Source organism: Rattus norvegicus, chromosome 8 (genome assembly GCF_021556685.1).
Source record: "Rattus norvegicus strain SHRSP/BbbUtx chromosome 8, alternate assembly SHRSP_T2T, whole genome shotgun sequence".
NCBI classification, from domain to species: Eukaryota; Metazoa; Chordata; class Mammalia; order Rodentia; family Muridae; genus Rattus; species Rattus norvegicus.
The window spans coordinates 127404910-127430312 of record NC_141541.1 but is presented as its reverse complement, the minus strand read 5'-3'; the positions used below and the strand labels follow the sequence as shown (position 1 = coordinate 127430312).

At 52.8% G+C, this 25403-nt stretch overlaps 2 protein-coding genes and 1 long non-coding RNA gene across 13 annotated transcripts in view; 1 reads left to right on the top strand and 2 right to left on the bottom strand.

Moving 5' to 3' along the window:
• Window positions 1–202: 202 nt before the first annotated feature.
• On the bottom strand, window positions 203–5762 carry LOC108351801 (uncharacterized). Its single transcript, NR_190848.1, has 4 exons — window positions 5513–5762; window positions 4103–4497; window positions 3097–3289; window positions 203–398 (listed from the first exon to the last, which is right to left on the bottom strand). It is a non-coding gene; the product is annotated as an uncharacterized LOC108351801 (long non-coding RNA).
• Csrnp1 (cysteine and serine rich nuclear protein 1) lies at window positions 4166–17578 on the top strand. Of its 9 annotated transcripts, none has more exons than XM_087562998.1 (5): window positions 4166–4249; window positions 11631–11866; window positions 14427–14686; window positions 15080–15394; window positions 15587–17578. In XM_087562998.1, the coding sequence occupies exons 2-5, from the start codon at window positions 11671–11673 to the stop codon at window positions 16559–16561; spliced, it is 1746 nt and encodes a 581-aa protein (XP_087419124.1). In that variant the 5' UTR covers window positions 4166–4249; window positions 11631–11670; the 3' UTR covers window positions 16562–17578.
• A 1897-nt stretch (window positions 17579–19475) lies between these two features.
• Ttc21a (tetratricopeptide repeat domain 21A) overlaps window positions 19476–25403 on the bottom strand; it is a 35884-nt gene continuing 29956 nt past the window's right edge. Inside the window, exons 22-29 of one of the 3 annotated variants that reach the window (XR_015626569.1) lie at window positions 24923–25004; window positions 23612–23762; window positions 23139–23286; window positions 22796–22988; window positions 22479–22703; window positions 21729–21849; window positions 21534–21601; window positions 19476–21452 (exon numbers count right to left, since the gene is read on the bottom strand). Coding sequence is in view for 2 of the 3 variants with exons in the window: in NM_001429437.1 (NP_001416366.1) it covers window positions 21375–21452; window positions 21534–21601; window positions 21729–21849; window positions 22479–22703; window positions 22796–22988; window positions 23125–23286; window positions 23612–23762; window positions 24923–25004 (1080 nt within the window). In the remaining variant the exon portion in view is untranslated. 3 annotated transcript variants of the gene reach the window in all.

Sequence of the window (25403 nt, the reverse complement as noted above, 5' to 3'; positions counted from 1 at the left end):
TTTTTTTATTTTTTCATTGTTACTTTGTTTTGTTTTCAGAGACAGTGTTTCTCTGTGTAGCCCTGGCTGTCCTGTGTAGACCAGGCTGGCTTTGATCTCAGAGATCCACCTGCCTCTGACTCCCAGATGCTGGGATTAAAGGTGTGTGCCACCATCATCCGGCTATCCATCTTTCACATATATGCATCAACATAATAAAGCCTTAAAGAAAATGATGACTTTATACTATAATGGAGAACAGAGCCTTCGCCACTCAGGCTCTCTAAGGTAAACATGGCAGCCGTACATGGTATTACATCCCTGTAGTTCCAGCATTTGAGAGGTGGAGGCAGGAGGTCAGTTGTTCACGCTCATCCCCAAGTGTCTATCCAGTTCGATGTCATTTTAAGCCACCAGAGCTAAAACAAAAAGGGAGATAAATAAGATTGTCAAACTCCTTGTCTTTCCAGCAGATGAGCAGAGCCAGTGAGTGTGATGACCCCAGATCCAGGGAGGATCTTGGGAAATAACCACCCCAAGACATTGCTTGGGAGTGAAATTGGTGGATTTGGGGGGAAGGCAATTTGGTAGTATCTACAGAAAATCTTTCATCCAGAAAATCCAGAAACCAATTGGTAAGGTTGTTTTGTTTTGTGAGGCAGGATTTCTCTGAAGACTAGGGTGGCCTTGAACTCACAGAGATCTGAATGCCACCTGACTGGGGGCTTTTTTGTTTTTTTAACTTTTGAAGACTGGGTTTCTCTGTGTCCCATTGCTGTCCGAGAACTCAGTTTGCAAACCAGACTGGCCTTGAACTCACAGTTCTGTCTGCTTCTGCCTCCCCAGTGTTGGGATTAAAGGCATGCACCACTGCCCAGGGGGTTTTAGTTGACAAGATGTATACAGAAAGTCTTCCCAGTTTTAAAGCTGAGCTACAGCTGGACAGTGGTGGGTCACATCTTTAATCCCAGCACTTCGAGGCGGAGGCAGGTAGCTTGCCAAGTTCAAGACCAGCCTGGTCTACAGATTGAATTCCAGGACAGCCAGGGCTACATAGAGAAACCTTGTCTCAAAAAGCTAATGTGGGGTTGGGGATTTAGCTCAGTGGTAGAGCGCTTGCCTAGCAAGCGCAAGGCCCTGGGTTCGGTCCCCAGCTCCGAAAAAAAAAAAGAAAAAAAAAAAAAGCTAATGAATGCATAAGAGAGAAAGAAAGGAAGGAAGGAAGGAAGGGAGAGAGAGAGAGAGAGAAAGAAAGAAAGAAAAAAAGAAAGAAAGAAAGAAGTAAGCAAGCAGGGCTATGCCCAGAAAAGTGAGACATGACTAGGTTGCACAGTAGACTCTGTCTTTTCCTTTTTCCTAACCTCAAACTTGCTATGTAGCTGAGGTTGACGCTGATGGTCCTGGTTCCACCTCCCCAGTACTGAGATCCAGGCCTGTAGATAGGATATTCACCTAAACCTTCCACTTATTCTGAAAGGAGCCTCCCTAATAATTTTTCTTTCTCCGCCTTAGTGCAGTGGGTCTTAAAGTTGATGGGCAATGGATCATGTAGAGTCCTTGATTTGCCCAGGGTTACCGACTCAGCCGGTCTAGGAGAGTCTAAGAATCAATCAGCCTCCACCAAGCTTTCAAAGGACACTGAGGGGCTGAGTGTTCAGGCCCAGCCTCCAGCTGTTCAGCCTTAGGCTGCAGAGAGTCCTAAGGAGGTGGAGGGATTGAGGCGTGGGGGATCCCCTTTAATTAAAGGAGGGAAAGAGGTGGCATGGAGCTGGACAGAATTTGTTCCAGGGATGATGAGGTCACTGGGCTGAGCTCTCCTGAAGAGAATGTCTGAGGCTCCTAAGACATCCCACTGTGGCTCAGGGGTACTAGGGTCCCCCAGGTACTTCTCTCAGCAAAGTATGCCCGTGGAGGTACAAGATGGCATCTTTGCCATGAACAGAGCTTGGGCTCTGCTCTTCCAGAGACCACATCTCACATTGTATCTAGACCTTCGCTAACTTGTTACAGTCAGGGAACCCACTAAGCCCAGAGACCTCCACCTTAACTCAGACGTCTTACCTGTAAAGTCTCTAACAGTAAGAATTATATCTCCTTAACCAGCATCCCCAGCTCATAGTGGCTGCTGTTCTTGGGGTTATTTCACCCTAAATGCCACTCAGTGCAAGTCAGGAAGTGGTGCTGCACACCTTTAATAGCAGCATTTGGAGACTGAGGCAGGCAGATCCCAGAGTTTGAAGACAACCTGGTCTACAGGTTGAATTCCAGGATAGCTAGGGTTACAATGAACCCCCCCCCAAAAAAAAAACCCTCAAAACTTGTAATAATTTTAATTCGCCTAAGTAAGGGGATGGGTCGGTGGTCCTTAGTACTTACAGGTCTCTAAGTATTCAGAAATTTCCTGAGGATTGAAGATATGTGGGTGCTTTTGCCTGAGAGTGTGTGTGCACATGCACACACACATTGTATAGTGTGTGTGTGTGCGTGCACGCTCACACTCCATATTTTCAGAACGCTCCAAACCCGCCTCTGCCTGCCTTGGAATAGATACTTCATTCCCCACCAACAGGAAGAGTTCAGATGAGATCCCTGAGGGAGATGTTTCCCATCACCAACAACATCTGGGCAACATCTGGTGAGCCATCCCAGGACGGGGAGACGCTTTTCTGCAGAAATACATCACTTATTTGATTATATTTTTCCCTTTAATCTCCTCCTCCCGCTCGCCAGACTCCCTTGCCCACCAGGTTCCCCGCTCTAAGCCCCCAGTACAGTCCTTGCCAACTCCCTGCCCTGGTTTTCAGCCTTGTCTGGTTTCCTGGATACAGAGCCTAGCAGGATGCAAACCTAGGTAGCTCCAGAGAACCTCATTAACTCTAGAGTCCAGCCCTGCCCAGCTCCCTCATCAGCATCTTGCAGAATCGGAGGCAAAGAATCTTGCAGCTGGCTGGGCTCACTGGTCCAATGCTCCCATTTTATGCACTGGAAGCAGGAGCTAGAAAAACAGCACTTGTAGGCCTCATCAAAACCCTCTTTCTGGGCTAAAGAGGTTGCTCATTCTGTAGAGTGCCTGTCTAACATACACAAAGCGCTATATAAAATCTTGAGTGGCGGTACCTGCCTGCAGTTCCAGCCCTCAGGAGTTGGAGGCCAGAGAACCAGGAACCCAAAGCCATTCTCAACTGCGCAAGGAGCTGAAGGCCAGTCTGGGGTACAGAAGACCTGATCTCCAAAACAATGAACCCCTCTGCTGGTGACAAAGAGGAGGACTGGTGGGGCCAAGATTGTTGGGTCACCAAAAACTGCAAACCTGCAGGCACAGGGAGAGACCAGCTGAATCCGGTGTGAATCCGGTGATGAGGAAATGTGGGGCTTTGAGGGACAGCCCTGAAACCTGTGTTACCTCAGCAGACTGACATGCAGTTCTCTCTGGTGTGTGGTGTTTTATTGTTGTCGTTTGCTTTTTTTTTTTTTTTTTTTTTTGACTCATAGCTCTGGCTTTCCTGCAAGTCACTGTGTAGACCTGGCTGGCCTTGAACTCATAGAGATCCCCCTGTCTCTGCTTCTTGAGTGCTGGGATGAAAAGGGTGCACCATCACACCAGGCCATGTTTTGTTTTGGAGCTTCTCTGTGTAGCCCTGACCCTCCTGGAACTTGCTCTGTAGACCAGGCTGGCCCTGAACTCAGATTCCCCAGCGTCTGCCTCCTGAATGCCTCCTGATTAAAGGCCTGCGCCACCACTCATCTGCCATGTTTTGTTCTCAAAATGGAGGTTGAACCTAGGGCTTTCGACATGCGGGGAAAGTGCCCTACCATTGGGCTACATACATCTTCGGCTAGCCCTGTAGAATATTTCCTGAGCAGACTCAGCAACTTCAGTGTACCAAAGCTGTGTGCTGGGGATCTCATCTGGCCCCCAGAACCCAGATTACCACAGATAAAGGGCAGGCTGACCTCTCCCACCCCCACTCGGCTTGTCCTCTGTACGTGTACATCCAGGACTGAAGACTGAAGAAAGGACCCGCCACCCTCCCCACCCTCGGTGCCATTTAGGCAGGACAGAAGGTCACCTCCCTACTGCACCCGGGGGAGGGGAGAATGGAATCCTGAGGGTTGGACTAACCACTGACAGCATTCATCTAGGACAGTCAGAAGAACCCAGAATGCAGCGGGAGCAGGGCTGAGAGGGGGAGGGTCGAGCTTCCACGAAGGCTTCCCGGAGGAGGCAGTACTTTCTGAGCTATCCTAGGCGTCGTCGGGATTCCCTCAGGTGAGCAGAGAGAGGGTGAAACATTCCAGGCGGTGCAGTGAGAACGGGAGAGAACAGCGCTCTAGGTACTGGGTCGGACTGGCCCTGCTGTGGGCAGACGAGCACTCGGGTGGGCTCCCAAGAGAGGAGTTGACTGCTAGAACACACTTTCCTCTGCCTAGTAGTACAGGGAGTTGGCTGCGAGCCTAGGGAAGGTCTTGGCGGGAGCAGAGAAGGCAGCAGGCCACTGTAAGTAGCCAGGGTTTGGCCTAGGAGAAAGCAGATTCTTCTTCGTCTTTTTTTTTTTTTTTTTTTTTTTTTTTACAGGATGGATGGGGGGTGGGGATGCTGGTTCCAGCAATCTCTACTTTAGGTATTGTTCGGGAGTAAGTGCTCTGGCCGGAGGGCAGAGGTGAAGGCTAGGCCCTGGGATGACCTTTTCTTCTCTCCTCATCCCTGGCTGGTCTCCAGTCTGAGCTAACTTTCTGCGGGATCTGGGAATGAGACCTAGGGTGAGGGCCCAGGAAGGGTCGTCAGATTGGATTGATAATAACTGCCCTGAAGTGGTGGAGGCAGAGGGAGGAGCTCCCATCACTCGTAGCCTCAGTCTACCCAGTCTGCAGCTCGGGACTGCTGGGCATGAAAAGGCGGGCATCTCTAGGACCCGGCTATGCACGAAGCTCAGCTCGGCGATCGCAGTAGCCGAGCGCGGAGCAGCGGCGCCACGGCCCGGTCAGAGTCCGCGGGGAGGCTAGAGGCTGGGGGAGGGGGCGGAGCCTCCGGGGCGGGGCCGCGAGCTGCGGGCTGCGGGGCGGCCTGGCTGGAGGCCCGGCGTGCGTCAGCGCCGTGAGCCCCGGAGTTTTCCACTGACGAGGAGGGCGGAGCTGCGGGCGGGGCCGGGGCTGAGCCAGTCTCTCCCGCCGCCGCCGGACGCGCAGACCTGGGCAGGCTGCACCGACGGCCGCCTGGCCGAGCGCACTGCAGGTCGCTGCGCGCGCTGCGACCCCGGGGCTCGGACGCGAGTGGCTGCGGTGTCCTGGGCGAGCACTGCTAGTTTAGGTGAGTGCCGGGGACCCTGAACGCGGCCGGATGGGAATTGGGGCAGGGGGCGTCTCGGGTGAGTGGCGCTGTCACTCCAGCTCCCCGCTGATCTCCCTTGGGTCCTCCGGAAGGGACGCCGGGATCCGGCCTCCCAGCCCGACTGGAGATTGCGCGCCCGGGGAAGCCCACGGCTGCGAGGTGGGGGGAGACGAGGTTTCCCCTCCCCCGCTTCGCTGTGGTTACCCCGAGATGTCCAGGCGTCCCAAAGCTGGGCGCAGGTGGCAGAGGGACGGGGCGCGCGTGCCCGCGGCTGAGTTTCCTTTTGACCTAGTTGCCTGAGAACTTTTCAGAAGTTACTCGCGTGGCCCGGGCAGGTGACATTGGTCGCCTTCCTCCTCGGGCTTCCCAAGGGGAGGGTGCCGGAGCTGCGGCGTGTGCCGGGAGCCCCCGGCAGGCGGGGGTCAGGGAGGGTGTGGAGGGATGAGTGAGGAATGAGTGAGGCTTGGTGAGTCACGGACCCTTGGAGGGAGGAAGGGAGGGGGGAGGAGGATTGTGTCGTATGTTCACCTGTCACCGTCACACGCAGAGGCCACTACCGTGAGTCACCGGGCGCAGCTACCCCGGCCACCCGCGGGCACACGTAGGCTCTCTCCCACGCACCTCTACTCCTTCTGCACACATTTCCTCTCCTTCCTCAGTTTACCCTTCCCGGAGGTCCTTTCGCCTTCACGTACTGTAGAAATGCCTACACCACAGCAACCGCCACACACTAGTCACTCGGGTTGCCGGTACAGTCACTCCTAGACGTAGCCCACCCCCTGACAACAGAGAATCCCTCCCTGCTCTCTAGCTGCCCACCCAACACCTCTGGACCGAAGTCTCAGGCTTTTGCCCAGAGTAAGTCAATACTCCCTGCCCCCAAATCTTTGACAGCCCCGCCCACATCTCGCCGGCTGTCACCAAATCCACCCCCTTTTCTCCTCTGCGCTTGTCCTGTTGGTTCACCTGGCCCTGCCCTGCCCGGTGTGTCCTACGGGTCACACCCTCTCTCGTCCAGGCGCTGAGCCATCTTTCAACCATGCAAATCTAGAATTGTCAGTCCCTACTTACACCCTTTGGCTTCCTGTGCCCTCGGGCTAACACAGGCCCTCTTAACCGTATCGCCACCAGAAGGCGCACTGGCTGTCCTTGCTCCAGGCCCTGAACCGTGCTGTGACCCCCTCTGGAACTCTGCCAAGTCCTTCAGAGGAACCTGCCTCGTCCCCAGTTGTACCCTTCTTGCCTATCTCCTGTTAACTCCAACTTAAGAGATGTTGGTTGTAGGTCCTTTTCCTGTGTGCCCAGTGTCTGCCATAGTGCTTAGGATCTTTTGGAAGCTTAGCCAGAATTTGATTGATGAATGAATGAATGAATGAATGAACGATTGTGAAAAAAACTGACTTAAGGCAGAGGAAGGGGTAACTGTCAAATGCAGTTTTCCCTGGGTAGAACCAAGCATTTCATATAGTCGGATTTGGCACTTACCCAGGGCAGGGCCCTGGAGGCTGAATCGAAGGAACTGTCCCCTCCCCCCCATCACTTTCTGAAGCATGGATGGGGGAGGGGTACGTCGGTGCTTCCTGTCTGCTGTCTCTTGAGCTGCCCAGCACTTGGTTTCCGTGAGGTCCAGAACTGCTTGGAGGTGATTTTCCGCACCCCAGGAAGCCCTTCAGGAGGGTCCGGGGTCCTGTGACCCTAGGTGTTGGGGGTGGGGGCATGACTGATCAAGACCTGGGGTTCTGAGGTCAAAGGACACATTCTTCAGATTCCTGGAAGGGGGGTCGAGGCAGCTAGGGGACTGGGGACTGGAGCACACTGGCGGGTTGAGGCTTCCTGTAGGTGCCCCTTATTGCTTGGGTGGACCAACCTTTGCTGGTTCTGTGTACTAGATAGCTGTGGTCACTAGACTGGGGTGACATTCCGTTCTCTGGGCTGTCAGTGTCTGTGTGTGGTGGCAGGAAGGGGGCGGCCCCAGATTCTCAAGCTGCTACCATCCCGGAAGGAGCCTGGTTCTCTTTGATTCCGGGGCCTGCCTCTGGGGCTCCTGGGGGGGGGGGTGTTTCTGTCAGAGCCAGCTCCTGGGAATGGCTTTTCCTTCCTCCAGGACCCCAGGACAGGACTGTGTTCACCCTGGGAACAGGAATCTTGATTCCTGAGTAGCTGCTGCAGCCCTTCCCCCACCCCCTGACTCACTGTCTGGCACTGTTCAGCTATCTTTCATTCCGTTTTCTGACTTGGCCTCCTCTCCTCTGCTGCACAGCCTTTCTGTCTCTGCCTTCTTTCAGCCTCTGGATCCCAGGTGGCACCCTCCCCCTCCTTCCCCTCCCTCCCTCTCCTCAGACCCAGCCAGGGGTCCAGCACTCATGCCTGAAACAGCCTGGTCTTTCCAAAAGTCTGCCTGCAACTTTGAATACTAACCCTCTTCGGCCTTAGCTCTTATCTTGGGTACACTTGGCTGGATCTCTATCCAATCCACGCCTACCTCCCTGACATCTGTTTACTCTTGGGGAACCCGGAGCCTCTGAGATGCCACCTCACACTTGCACCAGAGCGGGCAAGCAGGCGAGCGAGTGTGCAAGCGTCCCTTCCCTGTCCTCAAAGCCACCTTTGAGCACTGTTCTTGCTCAGCCAGCACTGACCCCGGCTGGGGGATGGGCATGTGTTTCCTCCTTAGATTAGCTTTCAGGGGCATCAAAAAGTCACACTAAGACCCCTGGGCCAAAGCACTGTCTGTGTGGCTGTCTCTCCCTCCTCCTCCCACCCTCCACTCTTCTGGGCCTCTCTCTTCCAGGCTTATTATGGTCATGCAGAGGTAGTCTATAGCCTAACCTTGTGTGAGGAGAGGTCGTCGTTACACTGTGGTCACTTATAGCTCTTTTTTTTTTTTTTTCTCGGAGCTGGGGACCGAACCCAGGGCTTTGCACTTGCTAGGCAAGCTCTCTACCACTGAGCTAAATCCCCAACCCACTTACAGCTCTTAAAGAGTTGAGCCCAGGGTTTCATGCGAGCTAGACAACTGAGCTATGCCCCTGGCACATATGGAGGCATATGTCTGTCATCCCAGCACATGAGAGGCGGACACTGAAGGATCAGGATTGAGGCCATTGTGGGCTACACAGACCCTCTCTCAACCAAGATCTAGTATTTCCTGAAGCACTTGCTTCCAAGGTCATGGCGTTGGAGATTAATCTTTGATTCGGGACTGTTTTTGTTGGAAAGTGTTCTGTCAATAGCAGTACCCCAAAAGGGCAGACGTGGGGCGGGGACTTTTGGGGTCCTTTTGGAAATGCCTTTTGAGTGGAGAAGGTTTTTCTCTGTAAATCAGATTGGCTTAAAACTCCAGGCAATTCTCCTGCCTTGTTTGAGATTGGATAAATGTGAGCTGTGATACTCGGTTCAGAAATGACTTCAGTGAGGGTGTAAGACTGGGTGGGCTGCTCCAGACTGTGAAGAAGCCAGGGAGGGTTGCAGGGACATGACCTTGTGGGAAACTGCAAACAGTGGTGCTCATGGGGACTGCAAACAGTGGTGCACACCATGAGGACTGCAAACAGTGGTGCTCAGCATGGGGACTGCAAACAGTGGTGCTCAGCGTGGGGGACTGCAAGGTGGTGTTTTCTTTCTGTCATTTGGCTGTGGAGTACAGGGTGGCTCTGAAGGGTGGTAGCAGGTGGGGGCAGAGACACAAAACAGGTGATAAGCTCTTGTGTGTGCTGAGAAGCCACCTCAGGGCTTTGCTGGAGCACTACGGGGAGCTACACCATCAGGTGACCTACATAGAATATGCACAGTATAGGAATGTCACCTGTGCGGTAGAGGAATTGTTAAGGCATTTAACACCCCAGCAAGCTACCATTCAGGCTAACCTCTAACCACCATCTTCCCCCAACCCCCAGGAAATCCCCTCACAACTGTCCCCGGGTCAGACACACCCCCCTCCTGGAAGCCTGTCCAGTCCTCTAGCTTGGCTGTGGAGAGGGCGGGTACAGTACCCCTCTGATTGGTTTTCCCCTTTGTCAATCTTCGTTTGCATTTTCTGGCGGTTCACTCCTGTGTTTCCGCTCATTTGTTCTAGGGCTTACTATTTTTTGCACACTCAACTGCACACACGGTTCACTGACAGAGAACTTGACATGTGTTGATTCCTGTATTCTTTCCAGCCCTGTGAGGTTCTAACGTGCATTTATTTCCTTCAAGATCCAGTCTGCCATAGCTGAGGCTGATTTTGAACTCTTGATTCTCCTGCACCTTCCAAGTGCTGGGATAGATATCAAGTGTGCACCACCCTGTCTGGCCTTCTGGGGCCTTCAGACAACTGGAGGCCATGATGTTAAAAAACCTGCCTAGGATCGCCCAGCCAATAGCCAAGCCAAAGTCTAAATTCAAGCAGCTGATTTGGGCCTCTAGAATACCTCCCAAGTCTGTGCCTAGCCTGTAGGTGAACTTCCAGGACTAAAGCTGCCCGGGTGTGGGTGCAGAAGAGGGGAGGGAGGAGCTGAGGGTGGCTGTAGGCTGCAGGTTTCTGGCTTGAGCAACTGGGTGGGTGGCAGCAGTTACTAAGACAGGGAACACAGGAAGAGGAACAGATGGCAGGAGGGAGGGGCAGAGAGGTTCAATTTGGGGCCTGTGGAATTGTGTATTTCCAGCAGTGGGTCCTTGGTTTGGGGGTCTCAGACTTGTGCCTTTTGTCTCATGGGAAGCAACCGGAATTAGAGAGGGAGGTGTCTTTTTTTTTCCTCCATCTCCCCCACCCCCCATGCATTAGGCTGCAGTGGTGACAGGATGTTTAGGGGCTACCTGTCAACTTGTGTGTAAGAGTGTGTCTGTGGTAAGAGTGCTTGTGCACGTGTGTGTGGTGCCTGGTTCACGACCAAACACCCTCATCCTGGGAGAGTCTACAGGTTAACTGGGCTGTTTGTGTTTGTGGTTTGACACTGGGAAGCCTGGTAACCTAGCCTGAGAAACTGCCCCGGAAACACCTGCTTGGCCTCCCCCCCCCGGGGGGGGGGCTGGCCTGGTAGTAAGATTTTTCTTGAGCCTCTCCCATGTCTGCCTGGAGGAGATGGCTGTCACTCTCCCATGAGTGCTTTTATCCAGGGAGTTGTAGCTGGTGCCCTCGGATTTAGGACCTGCCAGAGGCTTGGACTAGGAGAGGGGACCTCAGGCTACCTCAGTGGAGGAGACCCAGACAGCTTTCTGCTTGGTTTCCCTGCCTCTTTCACTTCCCGTGATGATGGTGGGGGAAGGGTCCCAGCTGTGGGCATTCAACCCTGAATGAGTGAGTACCACAGACTCAAGCCAGCCTCACGGCAGGTAGCTGCACTCAGCCACCATCCTTGAACCCTCTGAGGGTCCCCAAGTCCTGGAAAGACTGTTACTTGTCCAAGCACTGGAGGGTTAGGGAAGGAGCCTGACTGGTGAGTGATTGCATCCTGGGGGGGTGGGGGTGTCCAGAGAAGCTACAAACGAGCAAGGGAAACAGGAGAGTGGAGAGCCACCTTCCTAGTCAGTTTCACTCTGAGGTTCTGCTTTGTTCTAAGGAGAATTAACCGTAGAGGTTAGATATTGGAGGTGAGTTTAAGATCAAAGTCAAGTCTTCCCACAGTCCAGCCTAGAGCAGGGGACTTTTCTCCTGTGGCATGGGGGTTTCTGAGGGAAAATCTAAGCTCCATCTAGGGGGGAGGAGCTTGGGAAAGTCCTTCTGCTGGGAATGGAGCCAACATCAAAACCAGCGCCCATTCTCAGAGCTCCTGCCCAGCCTGGCCCAGGAGTGTGGACCCGAAGCTGTCAGTCAGCAAGGCGGTGGACCTGTGTGGTCAGAGAGGAGCGCTGCCCTTAGAGGGGGCCTCTGGAGATTGCAGAAGGCCCTGCACAGGCAAGTGCACAAAGATCTGAGCGCCTGTGAGTCAGCCTCCAGGGTTCCTGTGAAGATGAGCCAGGCCAGAGTTCTGTCAGTCCATCTGTTGGTCTGTCTGCCTGCTGGCGTGTGTGTGCGTGTGTGTGCTCGAGTGTGTGTGTGTGTGTGTGTGTGTGTGTGTGTAGGTGGCAATGGGGAAGGTACCTGGCTGTTTTCCATAGAAGACTTGTTATCAAGGGGCCAGGTCTTGGGAGGCCAAAGTCCCTGGGATTTGGATTTGCATGTTAGACTCATTTGAGGGAGGGGCTCATGTTAGACTCATTTGGGGCTGGAGACTGTACTGGAGACACTACCATGAACCCGGGCTGGAGGGTTCAGAGTCTGGGAGATACCCTGGAAGGTAAGTTGCGGGTGGAGAAAACATGGCTAGGCTGGGAGCCTACAGTTCCATCCTCTTCATTCCAGGCCGTCTGTCCTCAGCTGCTTGGAACCCCTACATCCCACCATGGCTGGGATACAGAAGAGGAAGTTTGACCAGCTGGAAGAGGACGACTGCAGCTCCTCCTCCTTGTCCTCTGGCGATCTCTCTCCCTCTCCTCCCAGCTCTTCTGCCTCCCCTGCCTGGACCTCTGAGGAGGAGGGACTGGGTGATCAGGCACCCCAGCCTGATCAGGACTCCAGTGGCATCCAGAGTTTAACGCGTGAGTCTCCTGTCCTGGGCACCCCCTACCACGCACCCCCCACCCCCAGCCCCCACCCCCTGCTTCTTCCTTCCCTAAGGCTGTAATTGGCCTTTTTGGCCTCCATAGCCCCCTCAGGGTACCTCCTTCTGTGAAGTCTTATGACTGTCCCACTCTGCAGAGGCACTTTGACTTCCTGTTGACTGTGGGGGTTGTGCTGTCGGAGATGTTGTTCCCTGAGTGGCTCTGGGGCCTTTCCAGGGGTGTTGCATCTCTGTTTCCCAACATACCTGCCCCTTCCAGGAAGCCCGCTGGGGCTCATCCTTCTCCTCACACACCCCACGAACACTGTACACTGGCCTGCTAGGCCACTTCCCTCTTCCTTGCTTTTTAGCTTTTTTCCCCCCCGAATGTCCCCAAAAGGGTTTTTCCTGAATAGTTTTCTTTTCACCCTTTATCTTATCTTATTTTAAATTAAAAAAAAAAAAAAAGACTCTCTCTTCCAACCGCATGGCATCTGCCTCCGGAGTACAGGGGTTACGGATGCGCTCCGCTCCATCATGGCTGACTTCCTAGTTATCTTTCAAGCTTGTATAATTTTGATTTCAAACTGAAAGTGATTCTCTTTAAAAAAGGGTTTTTTTATTTTTGAAATTATAATTACACCATTTCCCCTATCCTTCCCTCTAAACCTTCCCATATATCTGTCCTTACCCTCTTTCCAACTCATGGTCTCTTTTTTATTATTGTTACATAAATATATAGAAATATATTTCTAAATATTGTACAAACCTGCCTTGTCTTTATAATGTAAAAACAGCCTTTGGGGCTGGAGAGATGACTCAATGGTTAAGGGCACTGGCTGCTCTTCCAGAGGTCCTGAGTTCAAATTCCAGCAACCACATGGTGGCTCACAACCATCTGTAATGGGATCTGATGCCCTCTTCTGGTGTGTCTGAAGACAGCAACAGAGTACTCAACATGCATAAAATAAATAATAAATCTTAAAAAAAAAAAAGACAGCCTTTGATTTTCAACAAGCTCTTTCTACTTCAAGAACCATTTTAAACAGTTTTCCCCTACAAGGGGAATGTTTTTAAGCACATCTCCCTGTGAAGTTTTGAAACCATAACTGTTCTGTTCATGTCTTATATGCATACCTGTGTGTTACACGTTTTTTTTTTGAAACAAGTGTGATTTTGTTAATGCCTGGAACCTAATATTACAAACAGAAAACCTTGTAGAAGGAATTTCCTCAGGTAGTTGAGTACAAAGTTAATATGTTAACTTGAAGTCACTCAGCATAGTGGCAAACACCTATATTCCCAGTACTGGGGAAGGGCTAGGGACTCAGTGTCTCCTGCTATAGAACCAGTCCTAGCCATCTTGAGATAAATGATGATGTATGCCTTTAATTCCAGTTCTTGAGAGACAAAGCCTGGTGGGTCAAGGCCAATCTGGTCTACGTATCAAGTTCTAGGACAGTCTGTGTTATACAGTGAGACCCTGTCTCAAGAGAACGTAAACACGGGCCAAGATGGCACCGGAGAATCCTGCTCTTGCAGAGGACCTGAGTTTGGTCCTTCTCACCCACATCAGATCACTGACAACCACCTGTAGCTCCTAGTACTTGGGATCTGGCACTTTCTGAACTTCAAGAGCACCCACACCCAGGTGACATACACTCGCACACGCACTTAGTAAATTTGAGCCTGGGCAGTGGTGGCACATGCCTTTAATCCCAGCACTCAGGAGGCAGAGGTGGGCAGATCTCTGAGTTCAAGGCCAGCCTGGTCTACAGAGTTAGTTCCAGAACAGCAGAGGCTACACAGAGAAACCCTGTCTTGGGGGGGGAAAAATCATGTACAAAAATAAGTTTGGAAACAACAACAACAATTAATGCCACTGGGGTGGCTCAACATGTAAAGGTGCTCTCGGCCAAGCCTGATGTTGGGTTCCTGAGTTCAAACCCACATGGTGGGAGAACCAGGTCCTACAACTTGTTATCCATATAATCAATAATTTCAGAGAGGGAGACAGACAGACAGATAGACAGACACATTCTGGGTCTGTTGCGGAACATTTAAAGTATAAAGGAAAAGGTCTATAATGTATGTCTATAGTGTATGAGTATTTTGCCTGTATATCCATGTACCACATGCATGTTATACCTGAGCAGGCCAGAAGAGGGCGTTAGATCTCCTGAAACTGAGTTCCTTGGCTGCGACCTCTCCTATGGGCACCAGGGCTCTTAACTGCGAGTCATTTCTCCAGTTCTTTGTTATACATTTAAACAGGGGATTATATTGTCTTTGCTACATGTAAAGAATTAAAATGAAAGAAAACTGTACAAAGGATTTATAAATTCATGGTCATGATAGCAAGATGCTTCCTCTTTGAATGCAGTTCTCTGGTCTGGTAGATGATAAGCCCGGGTTGGCTTGGGCTTGTTCTCCAGATCCAGCCAGGTCTGACTTTTACGCTCAGATCCAAGGTGGGTGGAGAAAGTGAACGGGTCCGAATCTTCCTAGAGATCACACCGCGTCGGGGAGGACTCAGTGCCCTTTCTTGTCCCTTTCAGCCCCATCCATCCTGAAGCGGGCTCCTCGGGAGCGTCCGGGTCACGTGGCCTTCGATGGCATCACTGTCTACTATTTCCCGCGGTGCCAGGGATTCACCAGTGTGCCCAGCCATGGTGGCTGTACCCTGGGCATGGCTTCTCGTCATAGCACCTGCCGCCTCTTCTCCTTAGCCGAGTTTAAACAGGAGCAGTTCCGGGCTCGGCGTGAGAAGCTCCGTCGGCGTTTAAAGGAGGAGAAGCTAGAGATGCTGAAATGGAAGGTACGAGGCCCTGGTGCCGTTTGCGCATTTTGGTGCTGGGAGTTTCGATGGCTGGGGCTATAGTTCAGGCAGGAAGAGTGTCTGCCTAGTGGAAAGGAGGTCCTAGTGCTCAGCAAGCAGCACTGGGTAAACCAGGCATCCTGGAACTTGGGTGGTGAAGGAATCAGGGATTCAAGGTCATCCTCAGCAAGCTTGAGGCCACGGACCATTCTCAAAAGAAAAGTAGTCGGCTTCAGACAAAAGCGCAAGGGCCCGGGCATCTAGTTAGAGAAGGGGTTTTGTATCTGAGCTAAGGTGACTTAAGAGATCCTTGTAGATGCTGAGGACATTGTACCTCACACTCTGGGAGAGCTAAATCTCTGTGTCTCTCACACCCCTTTCCTGCCCTTGCAGCTTTCAGTGTCCGGAGTTCCGGAGGCAGGGGCAGACGTGCCGCTCACAGTGGACGCCATCGATGACGCTTCTGTAGAGGAGGACTTGGCAGTGGCCGTGGCAGGTGGCCGCCTGGAGGAAGCGAATTTCCTACAGCCCTATCCACCTCGGCAGCGACGGGCCCTACTTCGCGCTTCCGGTGTTCGAAGGATTGACCGAGAGGAGAAGCGCGAGCTGCAGGCGCTACGCCAATCCCGGGAGGATTGTGGTTGTCACTGTGATGGCGTCTGTGACCCTGAGACCTGCAGTTGCATCCTGGCCGGCATTAAATGCCAGGTGCGTGGTTGTATTGGGTAGGATAAGGGGGTGTGCCTATAATCTCAGCACTCAGGAGGGTGTCGGAGGCTGGTGGATTTCTGAGTTCCACAACAGCCAGGGTTACATAGGGAAACCCTGTTGGTGGGGAGCTGGGCCTGCTGGCTTCTTGCATCCTCGAAGTCCTCACTTTCGCATTGTCTTTCTCTGCAGATGGATCACACGTCCTTCCCCTGTGGCTGCTGCAGCGAGGGCTGTGAGAACCCCCATGGTCGAGTGGAATTCAATCAGGCGAGAGTTCAGACACACTTCATCCACACGCTCACCCGCCTGCAGATGGAGCAGGGTGCGGAGAGTTTGGGGGACCCGGAGTCCCCCATGGAGGACGTTCCTGTCGAACAAACCGTGGTTTCCCCCTTTCCTCCTTCCAAACCCACTATGAGCAATGACCTGGGGGACAGCAGCTGTGGCAGCGACATGACAGACTCTTCCACGACCTACTCCTCTGGCGGCAGTGGCAGCCGCAGCGAGGCTCCGAACCATCTTGCCCACCCCAGCCTGCCAGGTTCCAGCTTCCGGTCTGGCATAGATGAAGACAGCCTGGAACAGATCCTGAATTTCAGTGACTCTGACCTCGGTATTGAGGAAGAAGAGGAGGAGGGAGGGAGTGTGGGCAACTTGGATAACCTCAGCTGTTTTCATTTGGCTGACATCTTTGGTACCGGTGACCCCGGCAGCCTGGCTAGCTGGACACACAGCCAGTTTGGCTCTAGCCTTCCATCGGGCATCCTAGATGAGAATGCCAACCTGGACGCCAGCTGCTTCCTAAGCAGCGGACTCGAAGGGTTGAGAGAAGGTAGCCTCCCCAGCAGTTCTGGGTCCCCTGAGGGGGAAGCCGCCCAGAGCAGCTCCTTGGACCTCAGTTTATCCTCCTGTGACTCCTTTGAGCTTCTCCAATCTCTGCCAGATTATAGTCTGGGGCCTCACTATACTTCCCGAAGGGTATCTGGCAGCCTGGACAGCCTTGAGACCTTCCACCCTTCGCCCAGCTTCTCTCCACCGAGGGATGCCAGCTTCCTGGATTCTCTCATAGGCCTGTCTGAGCCGGTTACAGATGTCCTGGCGCCCCTTCTGGAGAGCCAGTTTGAGGACACTGCTGTGGTGCCTTTGGACCCTGTGCCTGTGTAAGGATTGAGATGACTTTTTCCTGCCCTGAGACCCTGTTGCTGCTTTTTATGTGATCTTGGTGTCCCCCAAGGTCTGTGTATGTAACGGTCTCCCGTGGGCTGGTTCTGCCCCCGTGCCATGTGGGCAATCCTCTATTTTTACAGTAACACTCTAGATTTATTTATTTTTTTATGTTTTTCTGTACTGAAGGGAGGGTGGGAAGGGTATCCCTCTTTCAATGCCTGGCCTCTATGTCCAAACAGAGGTCTCCCACCTCCTACTGTATGCCTGGAGGAGGAAGGGGCGGGGTTCACATCCCCTCTTTCTGTACTGTAAAATGCTCCTTGGTCCAAAGACAGCTGAAAAGCAGGCCTTAGGGTTTCCTGTGGACCGTGGGAGCTAGGTCTTCTGGACTGTGAAGATGTAATTTATTTCTGTAATTTATTTGGGGACTGAGACAGCAGTGGTTGGGCCTCTCTGGCAGGTGGGCGGTGTTGAGGCAAAGTCTTCGGTGTCCCCTGCCGGTCTGGGCTTCGGTGTGGCGTGTAGGTTCGAGCTGAGCAGACGGAGGCTGTGCTTGACCATCGGTGATCAAAACTCCCTCTGCCCCCTGCCCAGACGCTCTAACATGCCCTCTGTCCATTTCCCTCTCCCCAAGGCCATGGGTTATAAAGGCCCTATGTAGGATGGGGAGCCAGAGGCCCTAAGACATGAAGCACACCCCAGATCACTGTCTCTAGCCTTTCTGGGCACTGAATCCATCCTGACCCACCACACACCCCCCGGCCAGTTGGCAAGAAAGAGGTGGCTCTTGGGGGCTTTTATGCCCTTCATTAGCTGATGTTGGATTTTATATGCATTTTTATATTGTCTCTAAGTGTCAGAACTATAATTTATTCATTTCTCTGTGTGTGTGTGTGCCAAGAAACGCAGGCTCTGGGCCTGCCTCCTTGCCCAGGAGGCCTTGCCAGCCTGTGTGCTTGTGAGAACACATTGTACCTGAGCTGACAGGTACCAATAAAGACACTCTATTTTTAAGTGTGGTCTCCTTGGTGGGGTGGGGAGCATGGTGCAGCCCCAGGAAGCATGTGGGGTAGGGCACCGCGGTGTGGCGTGGACAGAAGCTGTACCGAGGCAGGGCGACAGCATGATGGGCTTTCTTCCAGGCGGGCCAGTCAGGCTGTGGGCAGGGAGCCAGCTGAGAGGTTGGCTGGGCAAGTGGAACAGTTTTCCCCTCTGGATTAACCCCTTCTTCCCTAATGCCATCTGGAGTTGTAAGGAAGCAGAGCGGTCTTTCAGGGCTGGGTGAGGGTACCCTCCTTTGCATACATACGCCCTGGCTGGGTCCAGAAAGGGCAGGCTAGTGAGGCCTGGCCCCTGGCTGCTCAGGCAGCTGTAGTCTCTGGGGACTTGAGCTCCGGAAGTGTCTCTACCAGCCAGACCTGCCAGACCTGTCCTGAGGCAGCCAGAATGGGGCTTAGGTCAGGGGTGCAGAGCAGGCTGCTGCATCCCGTTCTGGGGAACCCCCATCTGGAGCCTGACTGCTAGTGATTTCCATAGGACCTCCAGGAAAACGACTGCAGGAGAGAGCCTTCCTATGCTGTAGCCTCTCTGCTGTTTTCTACCCAGAAGAATGGACTCAGTCCTGGCTCTCACTACCTAGTGTAGATTACCCGCCTACAGCCTGGGTTTCTCCAGCCCTGTGCAAATGATCACCGTTCCCCTCAAACTGGCTTGGTTTGTGAGCATGCCCCACCTTGAATGCCGATACCTGGGGCGTGATTCTGTTTTTGTGTGTGACCTCCTCTTGCTTTTGACAGTCAGGGACAGGACCTCATGGCAACACCAGAGTGCTGAGGGCTTGGAGCGCTGCCTGTAGTGGGGCCATGTGTACCTGTGACTGGCGTAGTTTATTTAATTGACCTGTCAGGATGAAGTGTCCTGGAACATCCTGCTGTCCTGTCATCTCTCTCACTGGGGCTGGGAAATGCTTGTGAGGAGATGGAGCGGGTGTGCAGCATCTGCGTCTCTTCCAGAGGTTCTCAGAGGTTTCTCTGGTGATTCAGAGTCTGCAGGGGTGATGAAGCTCCCACCAAGACTCTGTCCCTGATCAGATTGAGGCCTTCCCAACTCCCATGTAGGGCGGTAAGGTCAAGTCCTGGGCAGTCTCATTTGTGGAGGTCAAGCAGAGACAGACAAAACATGACCAACATGAAGTCTCTTTACAGCAAAGCTCTCCCAGAGCAGACCTATCTCCTAAACCTGTCTCAACAAAACAGTTGTAAAACAGATCATGGGGAAAGGGACCTGGTGTCCCTATAGGAAAGGGCAGGAACCTGGGGCAAGTGTTTTAGATCCCTGCATGTGACATCAGCAGCGGTGTTGCAGAAAGTAGGACAGGGCTGGGGTCGAAGTAGCAGCCAGGCATCATCTAGAACTTTGGTTCTAGCCCCAGCCCTAGAAGAAAAACTTAGCAGCCCTCCAGAGGGCAACTCAACTTCTTTTAATTTGTTTTATGTATATAAGTACACTGTCACTGTCTTCAGACACACCAGAAGAGGGCGTCGAATCCCATTACAGATGGTTGTGAAAGTTGAACTCAGGACCTCTGGAAGAGCAGTCAGTGCTCTTAACAACTGAGCCCTCAACTTCTTTCTAAAACTCTTGCTGAGTAGCTGAGGGTGACCTTAAACTCCTGACCCTCCTGCTTCTATCTCCCAAGTGCTGGGATTATGGCGGGTTCTTCCTTCTTCCAACACACACACACACACACACACTTTCTGAGACAAGGTCTTGTACAGCTCAAGCTGTACTTGCTTTGTTTTGGAGGGGTCACCTTCACCCTCCTTCCCGACCCTCCTGTCTGAGGAAGCAAGCGATTGCGCCGAGATGGCTTTGTGAAAGCCACATCTACATTCTACCCGCACTAAATTGCTTGTTTTGAGGCTGCTTTCTTTACTCATTAATTCGGTCATCGTTACACTTTTATTTTGTGTATCCACGTGAGTTTACACAATGCTACCGTTCCTGTGTGGAGGTCAGAGGGTGACTTGCAGGAGTTGGTTCTCTCCTTCCACCATGTGGGACCCAGGGACAGAACTCAGGCCATTAGGGTTGAGACAGGAGCTTTTATCTGAGCTCCTCACCCCTTCTTTGCTTTGAGACTGCATCTGGCTACAGAGCTAGCCCTGGATGGCCTGGAACTCACTGTACAAGTCAGGCTGGGCTTCAGGCCCTCCCTGTGCCCCCAAAATGCTGGGATTGTAGCTGTAGGACTATACCATGCCTGCCTGTAGTTTTCTTTATTTTTTTTAAGATTTATTTATTGTATATGAGTACACTGTAGCTGTCTTCAGATACACCAGAAGAGGGTATTGGATCCCATTACAGCTGGTTGTGAATCACCATGTGGTTGCTGGGATTTGAACTCAGGACCTCTGGAAGAGCAGTCAGTGCTCTTAACCACTGAGCCATCTCTCCAGCCCCTGTTGTTTTCTTTAAATAGAGTATATCAGTAGCCTTAAAGGTGAGAGAACAGGGCCTAAGAATTCCTAAATATGTTGTGCTAGCTATTACACGAACATGGACAAGCACAGAGTTGTTCAATTTAAAGGGGGTGAAACCTGTAGTTTAGGGGTATAAAATGTACTCTTCATTTCAACCCCAGGGCCATAAATAAAACATTTTCTAGACATTACTGGCAAAGCATGATACAATGATTTGGGAAATGGAGTCTTTTTTTTTTCTTTTGAGACATGGTCTGGTGTACCCCAAGACTACCTCAGACACTTAAGTTAGATGACTCTGACCTGATGACTTTACTGCTTACACCTCCAATATGCCGGGGTTCCAGGTGTGCTGGGGGTTGAACCCAGGGCTTTGTGCATGCTAGGCACGTGCACCACTGAGTGAGCACACCCTGCCCAGGTCTAGTCTAATTGCTTGCTGAAGAGTAGGGCACTGAGACCCAGAGAGGGCAAGCACTTGGGAAGAGCACATGTTGAGAACTCAGGCCTCCAGATACCCAGTTCAGAGTTCAGAGTTCCTTCCCCTGAGGCTGGGATGACCCCATAATGCCATTCTGAGAAACAGTAGCCACTGTGTCTGCCCCCCTAGGCATTAAGTGGGATCCAGGAAGGTGAGCTGGTTGGCTAATATCTTTTACAAAAGCCAAAGTGTGGTTGCATGTAGGGGGAGGATGGGGCTCCGTGGTAATCTGGCTTGTCCCAAATGGGTGTGGTCTAGCTTGGGGGAGGTGCATAGGAACAGAATGTGGTGACAGAGAAGCGCAGTGAATGGGCCTTGAAAATCTGCTCCCTCTTACACAGGGCCCTAGCTCTGGGGTCCTTCCGCAGCTGGTCCTCCCGTCTGAGCCCACTGCTGTGCTGGGCAGACCTGGTGGGCAACGTGGCAAGGAGGGGCCATGCTTCTCTAGTTCTGAGACGCTGGGGACAAGACTGGGGGAGGGGTGCACTTCGAAGTAGCTATAGGGTACTTTCCTAGCCATCACTCTGCTGGGCGGGGTCTCTGGTCCATGTCTTCAAGAGTCCAGAGCAAATGTGGGGTCCTTGAGTAAGGCCCAGGAATCCCCGGCACAGGCTAAGCCAGCTGTCTTCCTTCTCCAGGCAAAATTACTTCTTAGGCCTTAAAAAAGCATAAAGCTTCCAGACGCTCTCGGGCCCCAGGAGGCATGAATCCAAATGAAGCACAAGCGATACGGAAATGGAGAGAGTATGCATTTCTCACTTGCTTCTCCACTGATTCACTTCCTACTCTCCCCATGAATCGTCCATAGACTGATGCTTCTACTGTCCGGAGCCCCTTGCAGCCACAGCTAGGGCCTCAAGGACCCTTGGGCTTTCTCCAAAATCTCCTCCCTGATCTTGGGGTAGTTGGGGTACTCCGTCAGGACCTGGTACAGAGAAGGATCAGAAGTGTGGAATCAGGCAGGGGGCCCACCGCAGCACCCTCCCTACCTGTACTGGTGACTTACGCTGTGACAGACTTCAATGGCATCTACGAACTTCTTGTCTTTCAGGTAGTTGAAAGCCAGTTTGAAACCTGTCCAGAGGGTAGGGGGGACACTCTGGTGACTGAGGAGCCCTCTGGCTCCCTGAACTGCCGGGATGCAGGACTTGGGTTCTAGGATCAGGGCAGTAGCCCCTGTGTACCTCGGCCTGTGCCTTACCAATGGCAGGGTTGGCCTGATGGCTGTACTTCCAAGCCAGCTCGTAGTTGGTGGCTGCGTCCTTGTATGACTGCTCTTTCTCCATGATGAAGCCCATGTACTCATAGGCCCTGCAGCAAGACTGGGGGAGAGGGAGGGCAGTTAGTATTTCTGCCCGGCAGCAGTCACCATGGTCCTTGGGGTGGGACCAGGAGGGGGCAAGTGAATGGTGGTGAGCATCAGGAACCCAAAGTGCATTAGGGACCCCCACAAGCATCTTTAGCTTTTTGAAGGGTTAACTGTGTACCCATTCTTTACTCAGAAGCTGGTTTACTCAAAACCCTCTTAAATAAAGCCCTTCTAGGGCTGTGGAGATGGCTCAGTGGTTAAGAGTATCGACTGCTCTTCCAGAGGTCCTAAATTCAAATCCCAGCAACCACATGGTGGCTCACAACCATCTGTAATGGGATCTGATGTTTTCTTCTAGTGTGTCTGCAGTGTACTCATATAAATAAAAATAAATAAATCGTAAAAAAATAAAGCCACTCTAACCAATGATTCTACCTCACAGAAGCTAATCCTTGCATATGGCTCAAGCCCACCGACTTCCTGGCTATGCCTGATCCTCATAAACATGGCCCTTGGGCCCTTCTTTGGCCCGTGGGTCCTGGTTCCAGCCCCCTGATTCCGGCCCCCTCCGGCTCTACCTCCCCTTCCCCCCTCCCACCCCCGCTCACCCCTCCCTTATTCTCCCGTGCCAGTGATCTTTGCCTTGTTGTACTGCAAGCAGCGGTGCAGCAGCTCCAAGGCCAGGTCGAATTTGCCGCCTTGGCAGTAGATGTCTGCCAACAGAAGCCAGCTCTTTTCCAGGTCTTCGGCCTCGTCCAGCATCCATGGGACTTTGGCCAGGCGCTTCAGCTGCGTTCGGGCCTTGGGGACTTGCTTCAGGAGGACGTAGGCCTGCGCCATGGCCAGCAGTGCAGGGATGTTGTCCTTCTGCACACCCGTGGGGAGCAGACATTGGGGCACTTTGGCAGTCACCTCCATCTTGACCCCTGCCCACCGAAACCAGTCCCTAGCCCTCGCACCTCAGCCTGGGCCATCTCGATGAAGGCCCCCAGAGCCACCTCTATGTTCGCCTTCTCCCTGGTGGCTAGCAGGCAGAGGCTCTGCAGCAGCCGCAGCTGGGTCTGCCCGGACTCCGAGTGCGGGTAAAATTCCCGAAGTAGCTTCTCTGCAGTGCGCACCCCGTGCTGCTGAGACTCTTTCCTACTGGCAGAGCTGTGGGCACAGGACTCATGCTGACAGCCTGCTTGTGGGTCACTCACCTGGCCTCCGCCCAGAAACTGAAGCCTCATCCCGCCTCTTCGCCCCGCCCCCCGCCCCGCCCCCTCATCCCGCCTCCTAGTCCTCTTACTTGCTGTCACCCACCAGACTCTCAAAAGCCTCTCCACCGACAATCTCGTTGTCAGGGTTCAGACAGATCTGTACCATGTAACAGGTGGCAAGCTGGCCCCAAGTGCTGTCCTTTCGGGCTTTGTTCAGAAACCTCAAGGCTTCATTGGGCTGTCCAATGTGCCTGCAGTGAGTGAAAGAAATGCCAAGAGCCCTGAGCTGGTGAACCGTGAGGCCAGGGGGCATGGCATGGCCACCAGGTCTGAGGACTTCTGGTCCTGGAGGCTGCTCTGTCTCTCTTCTACTGAGCATAAAACACTAGCTACCTGCTATGTGTGGGGGTGTCTCTCTCTTTTTTTTTTTTTTTTTCTTTTTTCGGAGCTGGGGACCGAACCCAGGACCTTGCACTTGCTAGGCAAGCGCTCTACCACTGAGCTAAATCCCCAACCCCCATGTGGGGGTGTCTCTTATTCCACCACTGACCCTCTGTCTCCTCCAGCCTAACTCACCAGCAGTAAATGCCTTGGCAGTAGTTAAACCCTGGTTCCAAAGGCACCCGGCTAGACACCTTCTTGGCCAGTTCAAAGAAAGCAGGGGCCTCTTCAAGCTTGCCGCTCCGTCGTAGCAGGTCGATCAGTTTATTCAGTACCAAAAAATTGTCTGAAAGGAAAGGGCAGAAATCTGCAGCATGTGGTGGCCAATAACTGCATCAGGCTGGTGTGACGGGGTCTGATGGGGGAGGGGTGCTGGACCTTGAGGAGGGACTAGGAGACACTACTTGTTTAGGCCGAGCATAGATGAGTCTGTATGCAAGCATGAGTAAATTATATAGTGCTTGAAATAGCTACAGTAGGGGCCTGGGAGATGCTTCCGTCAGCAAAGCACTTGCCGGACAAACATGAGGACTTGAGTTCAAATTCCCAGTGCCCATCTAAAAAGCAAGGTGTGGGCTGTGAGCGTCTCTGAACCTCAGGCTCTGGAGGTCACAGGCAGGAGGATGTCTGAGGCTTGCTGGCTCCAGGCCAAGTACAAGTTCAGCTAGAGATCTTGTTCCAAGGGAAGGAGGATAAAGGTGGTAGGGCAGGATCACCCACTGCTGTCCCCTGACCTCTAGCCACTCTGTGTGTGTGTGTGTGTGTGTGTGTGTGTGTGTGTGTGTGTGTGTGTGTGTGTGTGTGTGCTGTAGCTTAGCTATAGGTAAATAATCTTTCTGTCCCCATTTGACAGACGAGGACAAAGAACATGGAGGAATGAAGTAGTTTTTCAAAGGTCACACAGCTAAGTGACATGAGGGTTCAGACCCAGGTACCTTGACTCTAAGGCTATATACCTAACAACAGTTGCTGGGCCCGTGGTGACTACCATGGAATGGCTAGGCCCATGGCTTGGTTTTCAGGTTTGACCGCTGGAGCAGCGATTTCATTTGGTAGCAAGTAGGGGTGCAGCTACAACCAAGAAAGAACATCTAGTGTCTTTCTTTCTGTTTTTTTTTTTTTTTTTTTGCCCCACCCCACCCCAGTCCAGTGCCTTCCAAGTGGGTGTGACGGTAGAGGAGACAGTTCACTCCCAGTGGCTGCAGTGATATGGGGACAGATGGGCTGTCCTGGCTCCAGTGCCAAGTGCCTGGGTCCAGGAACTGGCCCCTTTGACTCAGGAAGGGCTGCCACGTTCTGGGTCTTTATCTGTTTCCTGCCTCTCTGGGAACAATTGGGAAGAAAGGAGCTTCCTCTGAGCATGCAGGAAGGAGGGGAGAAGGCCCACCCTTCTCTGGGGTAGCCGGTGCGGGCTGGGTGGGGAAGCAGCGTGCTGGGCGGAGTTACCTGGAGCTTTCTCCAGCACTTGGCGGTAGAGATTGATGGCGGTTTCATAGTTTTGTTTTCTAAACATCAGGTCAGCCAGCACCTATCAGAAGACACACAAGCTGTGTATTACTGACAGCGGCCTGCATGAGGGCTGGCAGAGAGGAAAGGCAGAAAAGACTCTCCCCGAAGATAGCCTCCCTGGTCCAGAGAGCCTGTGGGATCCCAGGACACCCTACTGGAAGGTGGAAATCGGTGGAAATCGCAGGCTCTCCAGAGCCTGGGGTGGCCCTGGAGAAGGTGTGAGTAACAGACAAGCTAGAAGGCCTGACACCAGGGAGGGTTATTTCACAGGCTTCCAGTCACCTGACCTTCACCTTCGCCCCATAGTAGGTGTGGTCCCCCCCCCACCCCGAGTCTGTTCAACCACGCCCCCCCCCAGCCTGGTGCAGAGGTTGCTGCTGCCCTCTGCTGGCCTGCTCATCCCTCCCTTATAAAGGGC

What these genes read in the sequence shown, in the direction of transcription:
- Csrnp1 (XM_087562995.1), top strand. Translation starts at nt 10,948, where the DNA reads ATGGGGGTTTCTGAGGGAAAATCTAAGCTCCATCTAGGGGGGAGGAGC. An exon ending in TGGCATCCAGAGTTTAACGC is followed by an intron (nt 11,867 to 14,426) that starts GTGAGTCTCCTG and finishes TGTCCCTTTCAG; the next exon opens with CCCCATCCATCCTGAAGCGG. An exon ending in TAGAGATGCTGAAATGGAAG is followed by an intron (nt 14,687 to 15,079) that starts GTACGAGGCCCT and finishes CTGCCCTTGCAG; the next exon opens with CTTTCAGTGTCCGGAGTTCC.